Here is a 22,341-nt window from a genome sequence, read left to right on the forward strand (position 1 = left end):
TCCTTCCTTCCTTCCTTCCTCCTTCCTTCCTTCCTTCCTTCCTCTTTTTGGAGACAGGATCTCGCTCTGTTGCTGAGTCTGAAATGCAGTGGCGCGATCACAGCTTACTACAGCCTCAACCTCCTGGGATCAAGTGATCCTCCCACTTCAGCCTCCCGAGTATCTGGGGCTGCAGGCACGCGCCACCACCCCTGGCTAATTTTTGTATTTTTTGTAGGAAAGGTTTCACCATGTTGGCCAGGCTGGTCTCAAATTCCTGGGCTGTTGCGATTCTCCCACCTTGGCCTCCCAAGCCAGGCTGGAGACCAGCCTGGGCAACATAGTCAGACTTCATCTCTACTTAGAAAAAAAAAAAAAAATTAGCGAGGCTTGCTTGGTGGCATGCACTTGTAGGAGGCTGAGATGGGAGGATCACTTGAGCCCAGGAGTTTGAGGCCGCAGTGAGATCGTGCACCTCACTCCAGCCTATTTAAAAAAACAACCTCTAAGTTTACAGTTTTGCCTATACCTAAAATGGATCAACATTCTTGTCAAACTTAAAACTGTCTTTGTGACTATATGGACCTAAATGCAGGATTTTCAGAAGTTCAACAATAAGCTAAGCATTTGTTTGTTTTGCTTTGGATATTGCGCTGCTTCAGCCCCCTTAAAAAAAAAAAAAAAAAAAAAAAAAAAAAAAGAGAGACACTTTAAACATACAGAAAAATTCTGTGTGGTATATAACAAGCACCCGGGTAGCATGTGTCTACTACCCAGATTTAATAAATATTGACATGCTGCCATATTTGCTTCAGTATTTGTTTTTGCTTTAGTGTTCCCATCCACCTTCATGTTTTAAGGAAATAAAACATTACAGATATAATTGAAGACTCTTTGTACACTTCCACAACCCTATCTTTTTTTTTTTTTTTGAGACAAGGTCTCACTCTGTTGCGCAGGTTGGAGTTCAGTGGCACAATCAAAGCTCACTGCAGCCTCAACTTGCCAAACTTAAGCAATCCTCCCACCTCAGCCTCCCAAGTAGCTGGGACTACAGCCATGTACCACCTGCTCGGCCTTTTTTTTTTAATTTGTAGAGATGGAGTCTCCCTATGTTGCCCAGGATGATCTAGAACTCCTGGGCTGAAGCAGTCCTCCCACCTCAGCTTCCCAAAGTGCTGGGATTACAGGCATAAGCCACTGTGCCTAGCAACCCTATCCTTTCTCTCTATTTTACAAATAACCCCCAAAACATCATCATAAAGTTGTCCTCCTTTTATACTCAGGAAGATAAGTCAGGAGAAAATTTTTTTTTTAGAAATGAGGTCTCACTCTATCACCCAGGCTAGAGTGCAGTGCTGCAGTCCTAGCTCACTGCAGTCTCAAACTCCTGAGCTCAAGCAAACCTCCTGCCTCAGCCTCCCAAGTAGCTGGGAGTACAGGAGGAGCAAGCCACCATGCCTAGATCCATTTTAATTTTTTATGTACATATGCATTTAAGTTAGGTAGGGGAGTGTGCTGTTTGTGTTTTGAAAGTTTACTTAAGTGCTATCATCTTACTGTTATCTCTTTTTATTATAGCAATTTCTTTTTTTTTTTTTTTTTTTTTTTGAGACGGAGTCTCGCTCTGTCGCCCGGGCTGGAGTGCAGTGGCCGGATCTCAGCTCACTGCAAGCTCTGCCTCCCGAGTTTATGCCATTCTCCTGCCTCAGCCTCCCGAGTAGCTAGGACTACAGGTGCCCGCCACCTCGCCTGGCTAGTTTTTTGTATTTTTTAGTAGAGACGGGGTTTCACTATGTTAGCCAGGATGGTCTCGATCTCCTGACCTCGTGATCTACCCGTCTCGGCCTCCCAAAGTGCTGGGATTACAGGCTTGAGCCACCGTGCCCAGCCCCTATTATAGCAATTTCAAACATACAAAAGGAGAAGGAATAGTGTAAGGAACATCCATATATCCCATCACCTAGCTGTAACAGTTATCAAACTCTTGGCCAATCTTTTCAACTACATTCCTGCCCATTTCCCTCTCCCACATTCTTTTTTTTTTTTTTTTCTGAGATGAAGTCACTGTGTCGCCCAGGCCAGAGTGCAGTGATGCTCACCACAACCCCCACCTCCAGGGCTCAAGCAATTCTCCTGCTTCAGCCTCCTGAGTAGCTGAGCAGCATGCACCATCATGCCCAGCTAATTTTTGTATTTTTAGTAGAGATGGGGTTTTGCCATGTTGGCCAGGCTGGTCTTGAACTCCTGGCCTCGAAGGATCCACCCACCTCAGCCTCCCAAAGTGCTGGGATTATAGGCGTGAATCACCACGCCCAGCCCCACACTCATTTAAAAACATAATCAGTATACTATTATCATGCCTAATTAGATTAACAAGAACCCCTTAATCTTATTAGTTATCTAGTCAATGTTCAGATTTCACTAATTGTCTCAAAAGAAATTTTTTTTTTTAATAATTTGTCATCATCTTTTCTGATCCTACTAATGCTGATTCACTTAAGTTTTTAGGGACACTAGAATTAGCTGAGGAAATGAAGTCAATGTATTTATCTAACACTGTCACTTGCACTGTGATATTCAGGTTGTTGGTTGTACAGCTTTAGCAGGAATCCATCCCTAGCTTGACAGAAAAGGTGAAAAAGAGGTGACTTATAAAGATATTTTCACTGTTCAATTACATGTATTTTGCAAGCCAAGGATGTGTTTCACACTGAGCTAAGTCCTCTGAGGGTAAAAAAGAAATCAGATACTATGTGGAAGAAGAAATGTCACCAATTAGTGGCTGGAAATGCCTAGAATAGGGATCTCAAACTCAATGCCTGCAGAGGCCAAGCGGGAATGGAAATATACTCAAAAGAGAAGAGAGAGAATAGCCTGAAAGGCACCTCTTCCAGACTGGGAAATCTGAAAGGTGCATTGAATTGAGCATCACCTGACCAAAGTGTTAACTGCTTCTGATTTCTATCCAATTGTCCCCATGCAGGAATATGGACTTAGTGTTGCCAGATAGTCTGATTTTTAAAAATTTGTGTATTTATCGAAGTCAGGAGATGGAGATCATCCTGGCTAACATGGTGAAACCCCGTCTCTACTAAAAATACGAAAAAATTAGCCAGGCATGGTGGCGGGCGCCTGCAGTCCTAGCTACTCGGGAGGCTGAGGCAGGAGAATGGCATGAACTGGGGAGGCGGAGCTTGCAGTGAGCCAAGATCACTCCACTGCACTCCAGCCTGGGCGACAGAGCGAGACTCTGTCTCAAAATAAATAAATAAATAAATTGTATTTATTATTTTTATTTTTATTTTATTTTTTGAGACGGAGGTTCTCTCTGTCACCCAGGCTAAATTGCAGTGGCACAATCTCGGCTCACTACAACCTCCCCCACGTGGGTTCAAGAGATTCTCCTGCCTCAGCCTCCAAGTAGCTGGGACGACAGGCGCATGCCACCACGCCCAGCTAATTTTTCCATAGGGAGTCTGGCACTGTCGCCCAGGCTGGAGTGCAGTGGCGCAATCTTGGCTCACTGCAAGCTCCGCCTCCCGGGTTCACGCCATTCTCCTGCCTCAGCCTCGCGAGTAGCTGGGACTACAGGCGCCCACCACCTTGACTGGCTAATTTTTTATGTTTTTTAGTGGAGACAGGGTTTCACTGTATTAGCCAGGATGGTCTCAATCTCCTGACCTCGTGATCCGCCCGCCTCGGCCTTCCAAAGTGCTGGGATTACAGGTGTGAGCCCCTGCGCCTGGCCTTATTTTAATTTTTTTATATATATTTTTTGAGGCAGAGGCTCACGGCTATCGCCCAGTCTGGAGTGCAGTGGCGAGATCATGGCTCACTGCAGGCTTGACCTCTTGGGCTCAGCCTCCCAAATAGCAGGGACCATGGACCCGCACCACCACGCCCGAGTAATTTTTAAATATTTTTTAGGCCAGGTATGGTGGCACATGCCTGTAATCCTAGAACTTTAGGAGGCCAAGGCGGGTGGATCACTTGAGATCAGGAGTTAGGGATCAGCCTGGCCAACATGGTGAAACCCCGTCTACACTAAAAATACAAAACTTAGCCGGGCTTGGGGGCGCATGCCTGTAATCCCAGCTACTCGGGAGGCTGAGACAGGAGAATCGCTTGAATCCAGGAGGCGGAGGTTGCAGTGAGCCGAGATTGTGCCACTGCACTCTAGCCTGGGTGACAGAGCCAGACTCCATCTCAAAACAAAAAATTAAATTAAATTAAAATAAATATTTTGTAGAAATGGGGTTTTGCCATGTTGCCCAGGCTGGTCTCTCGAACTCTTGGCCTCAAGCAGTCCTCCCGCATCTGCCTTTCAAAGTGATGGGGTGACAGATGTGGGCCACTGCACCCAGCCATACTTTTTGTTTGTTTGTTTGGTTGGTTGGTTGGTTGGTTTTGATACGGGGTCTTACTCTGTCATCCAGGCTGGAGTGCAGCAGTGCAATTACAGCTTGCTGCAGCCTTGACCTCCCAGACTCAAGTGATCCTCTGACCTCAGCCTCCTGAGTAGCTGGGACCACAGGCACGTAACCACCATGCCCAGCTAATTTTTGTATTTTTTGTAGAGACAGGGTTTCGCCATGTTGTGCAGGCTGGTCTTGACCTCATGGGCTCAGGCAGTCTTCCTAGGCAAAATCACCATGCCTGGCCTTTTGGTATTTTTTGTAGTGATGGGGTTTCTCCATTTTGGCCAGGCTGCTCTCAAACTCCTGACCTCAAAGTGATCTGCCCGCCTCAGCCTTCCTAAGTGCTTGGATTATAGGCATGAGTCACCACACCCAGCCGAGACTACTCAAGGAGCCTCTACCAGGCATGTTCATTTGGCCTTGCCAGAGTGAATAACAAAGACAATGGCAGCTTATTTGCCAGGTACACAGTTCCTAGTTGTAAATACTCTTAAAGAAATGGACGTAACCCTTTTGTATGCTCTTGAGCAGAATTTGTATGTCTTGAGCAGAATCGAGGCAGCTCAGCTGCTCCTCATTCTCCACTGATTCTTCACCCTATGACTGACCTGGCAGGCCTGCTTTGGGGCTGCAAGGACACGCTGGGTCTGGTTCCATCTTGTGCATCACTCCCAGTGCTGCTTTCCCCTTTCCTGAACCACCTCTGCCTGGGGCTTCTGTCATTTCAGCTGGTCATTCAGGTTCCATACTTTAGGTTCTATCTGCCAGTCATTTGCACTTGATTTTAATTTTACTCAGCAAGCATCTGTTGAGTACCCAGCAAATGCCAGATACTGCCGAAATGTACTTTACCCTTAAGGAACTTCGACTGAAGAGAGACGAAAGTGGAAACCTTACATTGTAATAGAAAGCAGAATGAAGTGCATGCCACCTCATGGTGCAGGTAATGGCAATTTGCTGTGAGATAATAGGAAGATTCATTCCAATTGGAGATTTTTCTTCAGGAGGAAGGCGGTGATATTTGAACTGGGCCTTTTATACTTTGTGCTGGGAAGGACAGAGAAGAAAAAATGAATCTGACTTCATAATCTGCCTGTTTACCCAGACTCTAGTCCTTTTGCTAGTAAACTAAAAATCAAATACCCAGGAAAATCATCTCTTAAAAATATCTAGGGTCTGAAGGACAGGTTGTCATCTTCTCTTGTTTTTAACCTCTGCCAGGAGACCCAATTAGTCTGTTGGCATCACCACACCCAGATGAAGGCAGTGAGCAATCATTGGAAGCCTGAGCAAACAAGTTCTAGGAGTTCCCTTCTTGCTTGTCTGTGCCTTGCTCTCAGAGCCCTTGGGTTTGTAGGCAAGTTCCCCCTCCTTCCCAGTCTTTCAGCTCACTTGACAGCTGCACCTTTTCCAGGCTCCTTGTTGTACTGCCCAGACCAATGAGTTTGCACATTGTCTTCTGTTTTCACTCTCTTCTGTTGGCAAAGGTTCCTGCTCCCTTAGAGTACTGGCTGCCCTGCTCTCCTCTCATAGCACTTTCTTTGCCTGTCAACCACTTCTTTTTTTTTTTTTTTTTTCTTTCTGAGATGGAGTCTCACTCTGTCTCCCTGGCTGGAGTGCAGTGGTGCGATCTTGGCTCACTGCAACCTCCACCTCCCAGGTTCAAGTGATTCTCCTGCCTCAGCCTCCCTGAGTAGCTGCGATTACAGATGTATAGCACCACACCCCGCTAATTTTTGTATTTGTAGTAGAGACAGTGTTTCACCACGTTGTCCAGGCTGGTCTTGAACTCCCTGGCCTCATGTGATCTGCCCCACTTCGGCCTCCCACAGTGCTGGGATTACAGGCGTGAGCCACCACGCCCGGCTTCCTTCAACCACTTGCTTCCTCCACCAACCTCTGTCTTGCCAGAGGCAGGCACCAGATGGCCAGTCTCATTCCCCCTCTGCCTGCAGAAGAGGGGGAATAAGAGAAACAAGGAGGGAAGCAGGCATGTTGCTGGGAAGCCTTTGGTGCAGATAACCTTGGCTACTTAGCGTCTCCTGGTGTGTTCAATGCTTGCAGAGTGGGGTCAGGAAATACCACATTCCACCCCAGGAGAGTGGTCAACAGGCAGCAGGAAAAGGCTTGCCCCAGCTACAGGTACAGCTGCAAACCATGTTGGGTTAGAAAGGCGAGGATATCAGGTGTGGTGGTAGAAGAGTTAAGAAGAGGAGGCCAGGTGTGGTGGTTCATGCCTGTAATCCCAGCACTTTGGGAGGCCGAGGCAGGTGGATCACAAGGTCAGGAGTTCGAGACCAGCCTGACCAACATGGTGAAACCCCGTCTCCACTAAAAATACAAAAATTAGCCAGGCATTTTTTTGTATGCACCTGTAATCCCAGCTACTCAGGAGGCTGAGGCAGGAGAAACACTTGAACCTAGCCGGCAGAGGTTGCAGTGAGCCAAGATTGTGCCACCGCACTCCAGCCTGGGTGACAGACCGAGACTCTGTCTCAAAAAAGAAAAAAACACGGAAGAGGACAGGGTGTATCTACAAGCAATATTAAGCCTTGACATCTGTCCTGCACAGGGTTGGTCTCTGTGTCTATAGTCAATGTTTACATTGATTGGGCCCTGGGTGGTACCTGAGATGCTGGGAGAACTTAGATTCTTTTCTGGACAGCTCACTCAACATACCAAGTATTGGAGCGGCAGGACTGTGGTTCTCTTCTTTTCTCAGACGAGGCTTTAGGTCTTTGCTTTTCTTTACCATCAGGAGACCAAGGAGTAAAAGGAAAGCATAGTTAAAAACAAAACAACAAAAATCTCCCAAAGCATAGTGCTCTGCCCCTGCAATAAGAACCAGACAGCACGTGTTCCATGGGAGTCCGTTTCAAGCATGACAGTGCTCATGGTGGTGTCTGTCACAGAGGCCCTGGAAGCTGGGAGAGTTCAGGCCTGAGCCGGGAATGTAGGTTAAAAGCGCCCCTCGGTGGTGTAACAAGGAATCACGTGCTTTTCCCACCTTATGTTCCTGAACTTGGCTCCTTTGATGCTTCTAGGTACTTTCTTCTTTCCCCAGGTTTTCTGTCTTTTTCTTCCCTTTATTACTAGTATTTTTATTTATTTATTTATTTATTTATTTATTTATTTATTTATTGAGACAGAGTCTCGCTCTGTCACCCAGGCTGGAGTGCTGTGGCCGGATCTCAGCTCACTGCAAGCTCCGCCTCCCGGGTTTTACGCCATTCTCCTGCCTCAGCCTCACTGGTAGCTGGGACTACAGGCGCCGCCACCTCGCCCGGCTAGTTTTTTGTATTTTTTAGTAGAGACGGGGTTTCACCGTGTTAGCCAGGATGGTCTTGATCTCCTGACCTCGTGATCCGCCCGTCTCGGCCTCCCAAAGTGCTGGGATTACAGGCTTGAGCCACCGCGCCCGGCCATTACTAGTATTTTTAATTCCCAAAGCAAAACATGTTCAATGTAGAAAAGTCAGAGACTACAGAAAAATCACACAATATGGTTTAGTATACAGTGAGAATCCTCCTCACTATCCTATTTCCACTTCCCTTTTTTTGGTGTGCATTCACTTTTTTCTAGGTTCAAATAAATGTATATATTATATACAAATATTAGGTTTTTTTGTTTTTTGGGTTTTTTTTTCCTGTGAGATAGAGTCTTACTCTGTCACCCAGGCTGGAGTGCAGTGGCACAATCTTGGCTCACTGGAACCTCTGCCTCCCAGGTTCAGGTGATTCTCCCACTTGAGCATCCCAAGTAGCTGGAACTACAGGTGCATGCCAACACACCCAGCTAATTTTTGTGTTTTTACTAGAGACAGGGTTTCACCATAGTGGCTAGGCTGGTCTCAAACTCCTGACCTCAAGTGATCCACCTACCTCTGCCTCCCAAAGTGTTGAGATTACAACTGTGAACCACTGCGCCTGGCCACTTTCTTTTCTTAAATAAAAATGGTACCATATAATGTATTTTTCCTCTTGTATTGTGATAGTTCTGACTCCTCATTCTCTCTCCTCTTTCCTCAGGGATCCGGTGTGATTAAAGCTGGTTTTGCTGGTGATCAGATCCCCAAATACTGCTTTCCAAACTAGTAAGTCATTCTGTAGCTTAGACGTTTTGGAGGTTCATCAGCTTTGTTATAGGTCCAGCCTTATAAGGGACAGGAGCTGGGTTTGGAGTCAATAAAGGAAAACAGTTGTCTACATGGTACAATTTGAGAGGCACAGATCAGAGGCCTCTTTTTAAAAATCCAATTTTATCTGTTGCTAAAAAATTTTATCATTGGTAACTCATTGCTTTGGATGATTGCCTCTTGGTGGAGCCCTCTTTTTAAAATTCTCCTATCACCCAGGCTGGGGATTAACATTTAACCCATCTGCCATCTTTTTTTTGAGACGGAGTCTCTCTCTTGCCCAGGCTGGAGTGCAGTGGCGCAGTCTCGGCTCACTGCAAGCTCCGCCTCCTGGGTTCATGCCGTTCTCCTGCCTCAGCTTCCCGAGTAGCTGGGACTGCAGGTGCCCACCACTATGCCTGGCTAATTTTTTTGTATTTTTAGTAGAGATGGGATTTCACCGTGTTAGCCAGGATGGTCTTAATCTCCTGACCTTGTGATCTGCTACCTCAGCCTCCCAAAGTGCTGGGATTACAGCCCTTCTACCATCTTAATGAGGAGTTTCTCAGAACTTTCCTCCTAAGGGAGAGAGACTGCAGGCAGGAGAAGAACACAGAGGCTTACAGGAAGGGCTTAAAGGGGGAGGGAAAGGAAGAGGCTATCTGTCCGATCTGTAGCATGACAGTTTTTTTTTGTTGTTGTTTTTTGAGACAGTCTCATTCTGTAGCCCAGGCTGGAGTGCAGTGGCGCGATCTCGGCTCACTGCAACTTCTGCCTTGTAGGTTCAAGTGATTCTCGTGCCTCAGCCTCCCAAGTAGCTGGGATTATAGGCATGTGCCATCATGCCCAGCTAATTTTGTATTTTTAGTAGAGATGGGGTTTCACCATGTTGCCCAGGCTGGTCTCAAACTCTTTTTTTTTTCTTTCTTTTTGGAGACAGAGTCTCACTCTGTCGCCCAGGCTGAAGTGCAGTGGCACAATCTTGGCTCACTGCAAGCTCCGACTCCTGGGTTCATGCCATTCTCCTGCCTCAACCTCCTGAGTAGCTGGTACTACAGGACTCCCGCCACCGCACCCTGCTAATTTTTTGTATTTTTAGTTGAGACAGAGTTTCACCATGTTAGCCAGGATGGTCTCGATCTCCTGACCTCGTGATCCGCCCGCCTCGGCCTCCCAAAGTGCTGGGATTACAGCGTGAGCCACCGCACCCGGCCGGTCTCAAACTCTTGACTTCAAATGATCCACCTGCCTTGGCCTCCCAAAGTGCTGGGATTGTAGGTGTGAGCCACTGAGCCCAGCCCAGCATCACAGTTTTACATAGAGATCCTGGGAAGGGGACTAAGGACACTAAAATGTTTTGAGTTAATCACTCCTTTAGAAATTCTCATTTTCGGCCGGGCGCGGTGGCTCAAGCCTGTAATCCCAGTACTTTGGGAGGCCGAGACAGGCGGATCACGAGGTCAGGAGATCGAGACCATCCTGGCTAACACGGTGAAACCCTGTCTCTACTAAAAATGCAAAAAACTAGTCGGGTGAGGTGGCGGGCGCCTGTAGTCCCAGCTACTCTGGAGGCTGAGGCAGGAGAATGGCGGGAACCCGGGAGGCGGAGCTTACAGTGAGCTGAGATCGCGCCACTGCACTCCAGCTCGGGCGACAGAGCAAGACTCCGGCCTAAAAAAAAAAAAAAAAAGAAATTCTAATTTTCTCATCTTTCTTGGTCTGTACATACACTGGAGAAAGAGAAGAACTAAAGGTATTGAATACTCTAAAAATATGTTTTCATAATTTATAATATAATAAAATATGAAATAATATATAAATAATATAATACATGTTCATTTTAGAAATTGTGGAAAATACAGAAAAGTATAAAGAAGAAAATCAAAATCAACTGTGACCTCACTCCTGGAAGATCATCTCAGTAGAATTTGAGTGTGTGTGTACATCTATACATCCTTCCTGTTTTCTGTCATGAAATGAAAAATGATGGTCCTCTTCACTGTCTTTCCTAGTGTGGGCCGACCCAAGCATGTTCGTGTCATGGCAGGAGCCCTTGAAGGCGACATCTTCATTGGCCCCAAAGCCGAGGTAATTCCCAGGCCTACAGAACAAGCCTCAAGCCAGCAGAGGACCTTCATTATTCACCACATGGAACGTGTCCCAACATTTGGACACACCCAGAAGTAAAAGGGGCAACTTTCTCTGAAAATCTCCCTTTTGATTCTCTCATCCTAGGTCTAGTGGTTTATTTTTCCCAGGAATAGCCTGTGGTCTTGGAGAAGAAATACCTGGGACCTCACTTTGGGAAACACTGAGACCAGTCTAGAAAACAGGGCTGTTGTCTTCTGCATTCTGTCACTGCCTTGTCAGTGATCAAATTGTTAGTTATTTTTTTCACAAACAATATTCATTGGGGAGATCCTGGCTGGGGTACCCTAGGGATGAGTTAATTCATACAGCTTTGGCAGAGCCCTCATGCAGCCTCTCATAAGCAGAACAGCAGAATCGCTGTTGCCATCCTTGGCTTCAAGTGCTGAGGCCCAGAGGTGGGAGCCAGGAGGTTGTGTCCTGGAACCAGGCACTGAGGAAGGTGCCTTCTGCCACTTGCCCTAGGGGCACCTGAGGGGCCATGCAGAACCCCCTGCTTTGCTGGCTCCTCAGGAATGAGGGCAGTTTGCAGCAAACAGTATATAGACCTGGAGAATGAGTGCCTACCCTTAGCCCTGGGCAAGGACAGCAGGGTGGGAGCTCAGGAAGCTAAGGCTTCTTTGCGAGGGATTCAGCTTGCACTGCTCAGTCTTGGGAGAGCAGGGTCCTGGGCAGAGCCTGACTGCAGCTGCAAGTCCTGTTCTCTTTTCCCAGGAGCACCGAGGGCTGCTCTCAATCCGCTATCCCATGGAGCATGGCATTGTCAAGGACTGGAATGACATGGAACGCATCTGGCAATATGTCTATTCTAAGGACCAGCTGCAGACTTTCTCAGAGGAGGTGAGGATCCTGTGTGTAGGGCACTCCTGTAGGGTATGCAAAGCTGTGTGAAACTCCTACCCTAAGAGATGAGGAGGAGGATGATGATCACTGCCAAAAGTGCTGGAGCCATTTGCTTTTCAGGCATATTCAGATTTAATCTTAACACCATTCCTACGAGATATAGGTAGTATTATCTCATTTTACAAACAAGGGAACAAATTCAGAAGAGCCAAGTTGTATTTCCAAGGTCACCTAGTGAACAAAGAGTAGAGATGGGATTCAAACCTATGTCTTTTAGAATTCAGAGCCGGTGCTCATTAACTTCTTTTGCCCAGACTGGAGTGCAGTAGCTCACTGTAGCCTTGACCTCCTGGGCTCAAGTAATCCTCCTATCTCAGCCCCACCCCCTGCACCATGCCCAGCTAATTTGTGTGTGTGTGTGTGTGTGGTGGGGTTTTGCTCTTGTTGCCCAGGCTGGAGTGCAACAGCATGATCTAGGCTCACTGCAACCTCCGCCTCCCAGATTCAAATGATTCTCCTGCTTCAGCCGCCCAAGTAGCTGGGATTACAGCATAAGCCATGGCACCTGGCCAATTTTGTATTTTTTGTAGAGACAAAGTTTTGCCATGTTGCCCAGGCTGGTCTTGAACTCCTGGGTTCAGGCAATCTGTCCGCCTCCACCTCTCAAAATGCTGGGATTACAGGCGTGAGCCACTGTGTGCAGCCTGTGCTTATTAACTTGTGAGGAAGTAACTCTCCATTCAAAAATGCAAAGGGAGGCCGGTCGCTGTGGCTCACGCCTATAATCCCAGCACTTTGGGTGGATCTCTTGAGCTCAGGAGTTCGAGACAAACTTGGGCAGCGTGGCGAAACGCCATCTGTACTAAAAATACGAAAAATAATAGCCGGGTGTAATCGTGCATGCCTGTAGTCCCAACTACTTGGAATGCTGAGGTGGGAGGACTAGCTTGATCCTGGGGCTGCCGAGTTTGCAGTAAGCCAAGATTGCACCACTGAACTCCCAGCCTGGTTACAGAGTGAGACCCTGTCTCAAAAAAAAAAAAAAAAAAAAAATGCAGAGAGGTGCAGACTAGGTGTATCAATTTCCAGGTGCAGGTGGGATGTTTTCAGTTTTGTTTTTTGTTTGTTTGTTTGTTTGCTTGCTTTTTTGAGATGCAGTTTCACTCTTATTACCCAGGCTAGAGTAAAATGGCACAATCTTGGCTCACCACAACATCTGCCTCCTCGATTCAAGCGATTCTCCTGCCTCAGCCTTCCTGAGTAGCTGGGATTACAGGCATGCACCACCATGCCTGGCTAATTTTGTATTTTTAGTAGAGACGAGATTTCTCCATGTTGGTCAAGCTGGTCTCTCTTGAACTCCCAACCTCAGATGATCTGCCCGCCTCGGCCTCCCAAAGTGCTGGGATTACAGACGTGAGCCACCGTGCCTGGCTGTTTTCAGACAGTTTTTTTTAAAGCAGTGGTCCCCAACCTTTTTGGCACCAAGGACTAGTTTCTTGGAAGACAATTTTTCCATGGGGGTGGGGGTTTGGGGTGGCCAGATGGTTTCGGGATAGAACTGTTCCACCTCTGATCATCAGGCATTCGATTCTCATAAGGAGTGCCCAACCTAGATCCCTCACATGCGCAGTTCACAGCAGGGTTCACACTCCTATGAGAATCTAGTGCCTCTGATGACCTGACAGGAGGTGGAGCTCAGACAGCAGTGCTCACTTACCTGCCACTCACCTCCTGCTGTGTGGCCTAGTTCCTAACAGGTCACAGACTGGTACTGGTCTGCGGCAGGAATTTAGAGTTTCACAAAATCTTCTTGACAGCTGGAGATATGCAGTAGACACAGGGGCCTGTATAACAATCTTGGAGGACAAAGAGGGGAGTTGGGGGGCACAGCTGAGGACAGAATGAAATTTTAAAGGGGGCATTAACTTGAAAAGTTGAGAAACCTACTTGGGTAGTGATAGGTGACAGGCACGGCTTGCCTTTTTTTGGAGGGAGGCTGACAGAAGTCCCCGGACTCTCAAACCAGCAAGGCAGGGTCTTCTCCCCCAAGACTAATGAAGATGGAAATCTGGCCTTGGCCTCATTGTCTCCCGGGCTCCTTTCACCAGCATCCTGTGCTCCTGACTGAGGCGCCTTTAAACCCGCGAAAAAACCGGGAACGAGCTGCCGAAGTTTTCTTCGAGACCTTCAATGTGCCCGCTCTTTTCATCTCCATGCAAGCTGTACTTAGCCTGTGAGTAGCAGCTGGCTATCCCGGCCCCTGCAGGGAAAGCAGTCCTTTGGCACAGCTGAGGCTGACTCCCCTCTGGGATAGTTCAGAGTAACTTGAGCCCCCTCTGCTAGGGAAAGGTTAAAGATGGTAGGAAAGAGAGAGAGGCTTTTGCTGAAATTGAGCAATTAGGCTTCATAGTTGAAAGCAAAGGAGGACATGTGGCTGCTATTAACCATATCCCAGTGTTAGGACTCCTTGTAGGTTTGATCCCCAAGGCCTTGGCTGGGCCTGCCGAGGCAGCCACATGCTGCAGCAGCTCTTCCCGGAGGCCCCTGTAATGTGTCCGCTTATTATTCAGTACTTACTGTGGCCGGCTGCTCCGCCAGGCTGCTGAGACAACCATGATCTGAATGCCACCACAGTCCTTGTTCCCATTCCCCATGGCTCCTGTCACACTCCTACCCCGCCTCATACCAGGATGAGGTCTACGGCAGAGATAATCCACGAGTGACCTACACATGGGATTTATTTGACCCCATTAACAAATCATGAGCCAGCATTTAAAAATCAAGAGCTGTCCCATCAAGATCCAAATTTTTGGCTTCTCTGAAAAAATGGGAAGATCTGGGAATGCCAGGCACACATTCCCACAGGGCAAAAATCAGCTAGAGCTGAAGAGCGGCTGCCACTTGAGATGGGGCTGGCAAGCCCACCCTCCCCACAGCGTGCCCATGCTCTGTTGGCCTCCCCGCACTGAGCAGGGGGTCAGTTGCCTCACTTGCCTTTTTTTGGAGGGAGGCTGACAAAGGTCCCCGGGCTCTCAAACCAGTAAGGCAGGGTCTTCTCCTGCCTTCATTTTTTATGGAAGTGAAAAATATTCTTATTTTTCTTTACTCTTACTTTTCCTGTCTGGCCCCTGTTGGCATTTGAGGGTTTTTGCCTTTTGTCTAGAGAGTTAAAACTGGCCCTAGGCTGGGTCTCTGAAGCAGCTGAAGGCCAGGCCATCTCAGACAGGAAGGCCTGCTCTTCTGGGTGCTTGGAGGGAACTTGGAGAAGCTCAGCTCCTTCCGTTCAGGTATTTCATGGCTTGCTCCAACACCCAGGCTTCCTTAGTACCCAGTCCATTCTACAGCCCCTGGAGAGAGGCAGGCCCAAGCTTTAGTTTAGCTGACATTGAACTCTAAAAAGAAGTGTATTTCTTCCCAGCGTGAGGAAGCAGTGCTGAGTGATGATTTGCCCCTTTGCTTCAGTTATGCCACAGGCAGGACTACAGGGGTGGTGCTGGATTCTGGGGATGGTGTCACCCATGCTGTGCCCATCTATGAGGGCTTTGCCATGCCCCACTCCATCATGCGCATCGACATTGCGGGCCGGGACGTCTCTCGCTTCCTGCGCCTCTACCTGCGTAAGGAGGGCTACGACTTCCACTCATCCTCTGAGTTTGAGATTGTCAAGGCCATAAAAGAAGTAAGTGCTGCCCCCTGGGCCTAGGGATGGAGTGGGGGTTGGGAGCATAGCATCCAGGACCTTGGTGACCTGCCAGTAAAGCCAGGTGAGGCATCTACCTGAGGGTCCCTGGTGAGGCCCTGTTCTTTCCAGCCAGGTCTCCCCAACTTCACACTGACAGATTCGCCTTGCTGACGTGCCGCCGTCTTATTAGGGGAAAGAGAGCTGCTTCCATTTCTTCAATTGGGTGATGGCTACATAGAGGCTCAGCATGTTTTTTATACCTTATATGCAAATTACATAGGGTTTTGTTTTGTTTCTGAGATGGAGTCTCACTCTGTCACCCAGGCTGCAGTGCAATGGTGCGATCTCGGCTCACTGTAACCTCCGCCTCCCAGGTTCAAGCAATTCTCCTGCCTCAGCTTCCTGAGTAGCTGGGATTACAGGTGCCTGCCACCACACCCCACTAATTTTTGTATTTTTAGCAGAGACGAGGTTTCACCATGTTGATCAGGCTGGTCTCAAACTCCTGACCACAAGCGATCTGCCCGCCTCAGCCTCCCAAAGTACTGAAATTACAGGCATGAGCTACTGCGCCCAGTCCTGGTTTTTTTATTTTCACTTTTTAACATTCTTGAAGAAGTCATAATACATTTAAAACATTTGTCTTTGTAAGTAAAAAGAACCCTCCTGCCACCTGTGGCTATAGGGAAACCTCGGAGCTGAGGAGGACCAGAACCATATGAGTGGTAGAAGGAGAAAGATGCCTGGGCCTGGTCTGAACTTAGGTTGTGGTCTCAGACCTAGGATCCAGAGGCCAAGTTTCCAAGCTTGCCCACCAGGAAGGTGGAGCAGATAAGAACTCATATGCTAAATGCCACCCAGTGAAGGCCAACAGAGACCTCCCTGCTCCTGCTTCTGGGCAGCAGCTATAGTGACCACTGGGGCCATCACAGTGTTTAGACAGGTTTGTGCAGCAGCACATTCCTCCCCTGGGCCTTTGACCGGGTGTGCCCCAGGTTTCCTGCCAGCCTGACTATCTTGCTTGATTCTGCAGAGAGCCTGCTACCTATCCATAAACCCCCAGAAGGATGAGACGCTAGAGACAGAGAAGGCTCAGTACTACCTGCCTGATGGCAGCACCATTGAGGTAGGTGGCCTGCCATCTTTCTTCGTTCCCCTTAGGTCCACAGAAGCTCTGGGCCCAAACAGAATTCCCCATGAAGGTCTGAAGTCTGGCAGGCCAGTCCCTTTACACCAAGCTTGTCCAGCCCCTGGCCCATGGGCTGCATGTGTCCCAGGATGGCTTTCAGTAAGGCCCAACACAAATGGGTAAACTTTCTTAAAATATTATGAGTTTTTTTTTTGCAATTTTTTTTTTTTTTTAGCTCAGCAGCTATCATTAGTGTTAGTGTATTTTATTTTATTTTATTTTTTGTCTTTTTTTTTTTTTTTCCTTTTTGTGGAGAACGGGGTCTCGCTGTATTACCCAGGCAGGTCTCGAACTCCTGGGCTCAAGCTATCCTCCTGCCTCTGCCTCCCTGAGAGCTGGGATTACAGGCGTGAGCCACCGCGCCCGGCAGTGTTAGTGTATTTTATGTGTGACCCAAGACAATTCTTCTTCCATTGTGGCCCAGGGAAGCCAAAAGATTGGACACCCCAGCTTTACACCCTCTGTCTGGAGCAGCAGAGCTCCTGAGCATGAATGGCCCTGTCTCCTGCAGAGGAGGCAGCAGGAACCTTGCTCCCTCCCGCTAGAGGGGAGGAAGCTGCTAAGGGATTGTCCCACATCGGTATGAGATTAGGAAGTGGGATGGTTAGTGCCATCCTTCACCACACCTGGGCGCAGTGTAGGGTGAGTTACCACTCCTTTGAACCCCCATTGCTAGGAAGACGTTTCCATGAGTAAATAAATCCATGTATTGATGTCAAAGACCTCTTGGCTGGAAAATGCCAGAGCAAGAATGAAATATAGGAGCCTCCCCTCACTAGTTTCCAGGAGCCCTATCTTTGTTTCTTTAAGCCCTTGACATGTAGAGTCTGTCTTGAGCCTGGCCTTCATAGCCACCTAGTTACTAAGTGACGTGCAGAGGGGCCTCTTCCATTCCCACTCCCAAAGGGACCTTGATCCCAGCTCTGACATCTTCAGCTGGCCCTCCTACCTGCAGATTGGTCCTTCCCGATTCCGGGCCCCTGAGCTGCTCTTCAGGCCAGACTTAATTGGAGAGGAGAGTGAAGGCATCCACGAGGTCCTGGTGTTCGCCATCCAGAAGTCAGACATGGACCTGCGACGCACGCTTTTCTCCAACATCGTCCTCTCAGGAGGCTCTACCCTGTTCAAAGGTTGGTCTTTTCTCTTGGAGACCTTGCCCTGGAAGTGTTTGGCTCCTGCTGGCTCCAGGCACCCCGAGAATTGACTTGAAGTTCTCCTCTTTGCCCGTTCAGGTTTTGGTGACAGGCTACTGAGTGAAGTGAAGAAACTAGCTCCAAAAGATGTGAAGATCAGGGTAGGAGCATGGTGGGGCCTGGCCTGGGTGGAATTGGGCTTCCATGGACAGAGTCCCACCTGGTGTAGCTTCCCTCTAGCTTTGCCCAAGCTCTTCAGGCAGCCGTGGCTCTACAAGCAGCACCAGGTTCCCAGCCTGTACACTGACCCTGAGGTCTAGGTCAGCCACAGGGAGGCTGAGTTCTCATTCTCCCTCTTCACGTCAAAGGAAGGCAGTTCTAATACCCAGATGAGGCAGGGTACTAGGTAGAGCGCCCCCTGCATGATCTTTCAGGGAAACTGTAATCTTAAGAGGAGACTGACTGACTGTTGCTGTGCCGCCTGCCCAGGTGGCTCCCCTGTCACACAGTCTGCCACCTTAGTGACAGGTGAAGGGGGTTGGCTGTCTGAGGAGAGTAGGGATCCTAAAGGAAGGAGTACAGTTCCTGCCACAGAGTCTGCTTCTCCCTGGCCGCCCAATAGCCCCTGCTTCCCTGGGACCTGTGGGGACTGGAAACCTACTTCCCCAGATGAGTGGGAGGCTGGCCACAGTGCCCTCCAGAGAGGCCAGAGCTTCAGGCTTGTGTGAAATGTATCCCCTGCCATGGGCAGAAAGAGAAGCGTTGTAGGGAAAGGGAGTGGGAGGATTGGAAGTCTCAGATTTCTCTTTCCCCCTACCTTTGCAGATATCTGCACCTCAGGAGAGACTGTATTCCACGTGGATTGGGTGAGCAGCTCTTCTGGGAGTAAGAATGGAACAGGAAGTGATGGCACCGATAATCCCTCAGCACCCCATCCCTCTAAAGAAAAGCCTGATTTGGTTTGGACCCAGGGGACAGGTAGGCTCCACACACACCCACTTCTCTCTCACACGGTTCCTCTGGGTTTCCTCCCTCCAGGGGCTCCATCCTTGCCTCCCTGGACACCTTTAAGAAGATGTGGGTCTCCAAGAAGGAATATGAGGAAGACGGTGCCCGATCCATCCACAGAAAAACCTTCTAATGTTGGGACATCATCTTCACCTCTCTCTGAAGTTAACTCCACTTTAAAACTCGCTTTCTTGAGTCGGAGTGTTTGCGAGGAACTGCCTGTATGTGTGAGTGCGTGTGTGGATATGAATGTGTGCGCACATGCGAGTGCCGTGTGGCCCAGGGACCCCAGGCCCAGAAAGGACGATGAACTACCCGCGATGGTGACAGCCTGAGGCCTGGGGTTGACCGCTAACTGGCTCCTGACAGGGAAGAGCGCTGGCAGAGGCTGTGCTCCCTCCTTAGGTGGCCTCTGGCTGGCTGTGGGGGACTCTGTTTACTACCACAGGGAGACAGAGGGAGGTAACCCATCCCCTGGGAGACCTTGCTGCTGCCCATCCTTGGTTGGGCTGGCCCCACCCTCACGCCCACCCCCAGGGTGCCCTGAGGCCCCAGGCAGTTGCTGCCTCCCCTTGCTGGTCACTCCACTATCGATGCCTCCTGACTGCACACTGAGGACTGGGGCTGGGGTTGAGTTCTGTCTGGTTTTGTTGCCATTTTGGTTTGGGAGGCTAGAAAAGCACCCCAAGAGCTATTATGGAGACTGGATCTAGGAGAGAGCAGGAGGCCCTCGTGTTCACCAGGGAACAGGACCACACTGGCCACTGGAGGAGGGCAGGAGCAGTCCTCTCTCTGAATGGCTGCAGAGTTTATGTTCCCAGCCCAGTCCCCTTTTGGGGACCTTGGGAGAGTTTAAAGGCACCTGCTGGTTCCAGGTCCTCGCTTTCCATCCATTCTTGTTGCAATGCCATCTTCAGTTGTATTTATTGAAGTGTTTGTTCAGTTAGGGGCTGGAGAGAGGGAGCTCACTGCCTCCTGCCTTGCTACACTAATGTTTACAGCACCTAAGCTTAGCCTCCAGGGTCCCACCTCTCCCAGCTGATGGTGAGCTGACAGTGTCCACAGGTTGCAGGACCATTTGAGATTGGAAGCTACACTCAAAGACACTCCCACCAGGCTCTTTCTCCCCTTTCCTCTTGCTCACTGCCCTGGAATCAACAGGCTGGTTACTGGTTAGATTTTCTGAAACAGGAGGTAAAATTTTTCTTTGGCAGAGGCCCCTAAGCAAGGGAGGGGTGTTGGAGAGCCAGTGCCCTTAAGACTGGAGAAAGCTGCAATTTACCAAGTTGCCTTTTGCCACTGTAGCTGACCAGGGGACTAGGTTGTAGAGGTGGGAAGGCCCCCTCTGGGCTGATCTTGTGCCATTCTTGACCGTGGACCTGCTTGGTTAAGGAGGGAGAGGGCCAGACCAGAGTGCCAGGAGCTAATGGAGCCAGGCCTGACTCCTAGGAGTGGTCCAAAGGCCTTCAGCCTAGATGGTGCAAAGCTGGTGCCAGCCTGTCTTCACCGGCACCCTCACCTGTGACACCAAGACCCACCCCAATCCCAGACTTCACACAGTATTCTCCCCCACGCCGTCCTATGACCAAAGGCCCCTGCCAGGTGTGGGCCGCAGCAGCAGGTATGTGTGAAAGCAATGTAGTGCCCCGCGGACTGCAGTGCGCTTAACCAACTCACCTCCCTTCTCTTAGCCCAAGCCTGTCCCTCGCACAGCCTCGCACAAACTACATTGCCTGGTGGGGCCCAGTGTACTGAAATAAAGTCGTTCCGATAGACACATCAGCTGGGCCTGTATCTGTCTGTCACCAGGGCCAAGTGGGAAGACGAAGAGTAGCAGGCCCTGAATCTGAGGTGGTGACAGGGCTTGATCCATCCTCTAGAGGGCATCGTTGCACCAGCCAGCCTTGTCCAGGACATAGCCCAAGTCCCAGCCTGTCAGGTGGATGCGGAGCAAAGGGTGATCACACCACAGCATAAGTTCAAGAACAGAAGGTCCCACTCCTGTGTACACTCTAGCCCATGGGTGAGACTCAACTCCAGATGACAGGAGTGGCTCTCAACATCCCTGAAATCAAAGATTCTCAAAACTGTCACATGAATAAGAAGGCCAGGGACTTGGCTGGGCGTGGTGGCTCACACCACACCTGTAATCCCAGCACTTTGGGAGGCCAAGGCAGGTGGATCACGAGGTCAGGAGTTCAAGACCAGCCTGGCTAAGATGGTAAAACCCCGTCTTTACTAAAAACCACAAAAAGTAGCTGGGCACAGTGGTAGGCGCCTGTAATCCCAGCTACTCAGGAGGCTGAGGCAGCAGAATCACTTGAACCTGGGCGGTGGAGGTTGTAGTGAGCTGAGATTGCACCACTGCACTCCAGCCTGGGTGACAGAGTAAGACTCTGTCTAAAAAAAAAAAAGAAGGCCGGGAGCTTATTACAATGCAGTTTCCAGGACCCATGCTCAGATATCCTGATTAATCACTTCTCCATTTAAAACCTTCACTTGAGAGGAAAATTGCCAGGTCTTTGACAAATGATAACCTATTTAATCTTCCCAATAACCTTACAAAGTATATGTGCTTTTATTGTCCATTTTACAGATAAGGATTTCAAGCTACGGAAAGATTAAGCGATTTCCCAAAGCTCTGCCTTTTTTTTTTTTTTTTTGTTTTTTTTGAGACGGGGTCTCTTTCTGTCGCCCAGGCTAGAGTGCAGTGGCCGGATCTCAGCTCACTGCAAGCTCCGCCTCCCAGGTTCACACCATTCTCCTGCCTCAGCCTCCCGAGTAGCTGGGACTACAGGCGCCCGCCACCTCGCCCGGCTAGTTTTTTGTATTTTTTTTTTTAGTAGAGACGGGGTTTCACCGTGTTAGCCAGGATGGTCTCGATCTCCTGACCTCGTGATCCGCCCGTCTCGGCCTCCCAAAGTGCTGGGATTACAAGCTTGAGCCACCGCGCCCGGCCTTTTTTTTTTTCTCGAGACAAAGTCTTACTTTGTCACCCAGTCCAGAGTACTATGGCACGATCTCAATCTCCACTCACTGCAACCTCCGCCTCCTGGGTTCAAGCAATTCTCCTGCCTCAGCCTCCCAAGTAGCTGGGATTACAGGTGCCTGCCACTGTGTCCAGCTAATTTTCGTATTTTTAATAGAGATGGGGTTTCACCATGTTGGCCAGGCTGGTCTCAAACTTCTGACCTCAGGTGATCTGCCTGCCTCGGCCTCCCAAACTGCTGAGATTACAGGTATGAGCCACCATGCCCGGCGCTGGCCTTTCTGAATCTAGAATGTAAACCCAGGCCATAGAACCTACAGCCTACATTTTTAATTACCATGCAGCCTGTAAAAAACCATTGGCCTAGAGCAGTGGTTCCCAATTGGAACCAATTTTGCCTCCTAGGACACATCTGGCAATGCCTGGAGATATATTTGTTTGTCACAACTGGTGTGTGTGGAGGGTGGGGTGGGAGGTGCTAAACGTCTACAACAGAGAACTATCTGGCCCCAAATATCTCTAGTGCCAAGGTTGAGAAATGGTGGCTGAGAGCCATGGTTTTCAGTGCCAGCTGCATGATAAAATCACCTACAGAGATGTTCAAAATCCTACTGCCCAGGCCATACCCCAGACCTGTTAAGTCAGAATCCCAAGAAATAGAATTCAGATGTCAGTATTTTTTAAGTTCCCCAGGTGACCCCAAGGCTAAGAACCTCGAGCCTAAAAGAGGCTCCGCTCTCTTTGACCACCACGTCCAGCAGTGATACATGGGGAATGCATTGAGGCCTCATGGTCATTTTGGGCCCCAGTGCCTATGCAGTTACCAATCTAT

General features: G+C 49.1%; 1 protein-coding gene across 1 annotated transcript in view; it reads left to right on the forward strand.

Moving 5' to 3' along the window:
- ACTR1A (actin related protein 1A) overlaps positions 1 to 20,302 on the forward strand; it is a 22,254-nt gene extending 1,952 nt beyond the window's left edge. The window contains exons 2-11 of the mRNA XM_023206512.2: positions 8,429 to 8,493; positions 10,527 to 10,602; positions 11,377 to 11,502; positions 13,617 to 13,741; positions 14,971 to 15,187; positions 16,224 to 16,316; positions 17,335 to 17,509; positions 17,612 to 17,673; positions 18,338 to 18,378; positions 18,551 to 20,302. Of these exons, the coding sequence (XP_023062280.1) occupies positions 8,429 to 8,493; positions 10,527 to 10,602; positions 11,377 to 11,502; positions 13,617 to 13,741; positions 14,971 to 15,187; positions 16,224 to 16,316; positions 17,335 to 17,509; positions 17,612 to 17,673; positions 18,338 to 18,378; positions 18,551 to 18,653 (1,083 nt within the window). The 3' untranslated portion in view covers positions 18,654 to 20,302. The remainder of the gene's footprint in view (positions 1 to 8,428; positions 8,494 to 10,526; positions 10,603 to 11,376; positions 11,503 to 13,616; positions 13,742 to 14,970; positions 15,188 to 16,223; positions 16,317 to 17,334; positions 17,510 to 17,611; positions 17,674 to 18,337; positions 18,379 to 18,550) is intronic.
- Positions 20,303 to 22,341: the final 2,039 nt, after the last annotated feature.

Source organism: Piliocolobus tephrosceles, chromosome 9 (assembly GCF_002776525.5).
Source record: "Piliocolobus tephrosceles isolate RC106 chromosome 9, ASM277652v3, whole genome shotgun sequence".
Taxonomy (NCBI): domain Eukaryota; kingdom Metazoa; phylum Chordata; class Mammalia; order Primates; family Cercopithecidae; genus Piliocolobus; species Piliocolobus tephrosceles.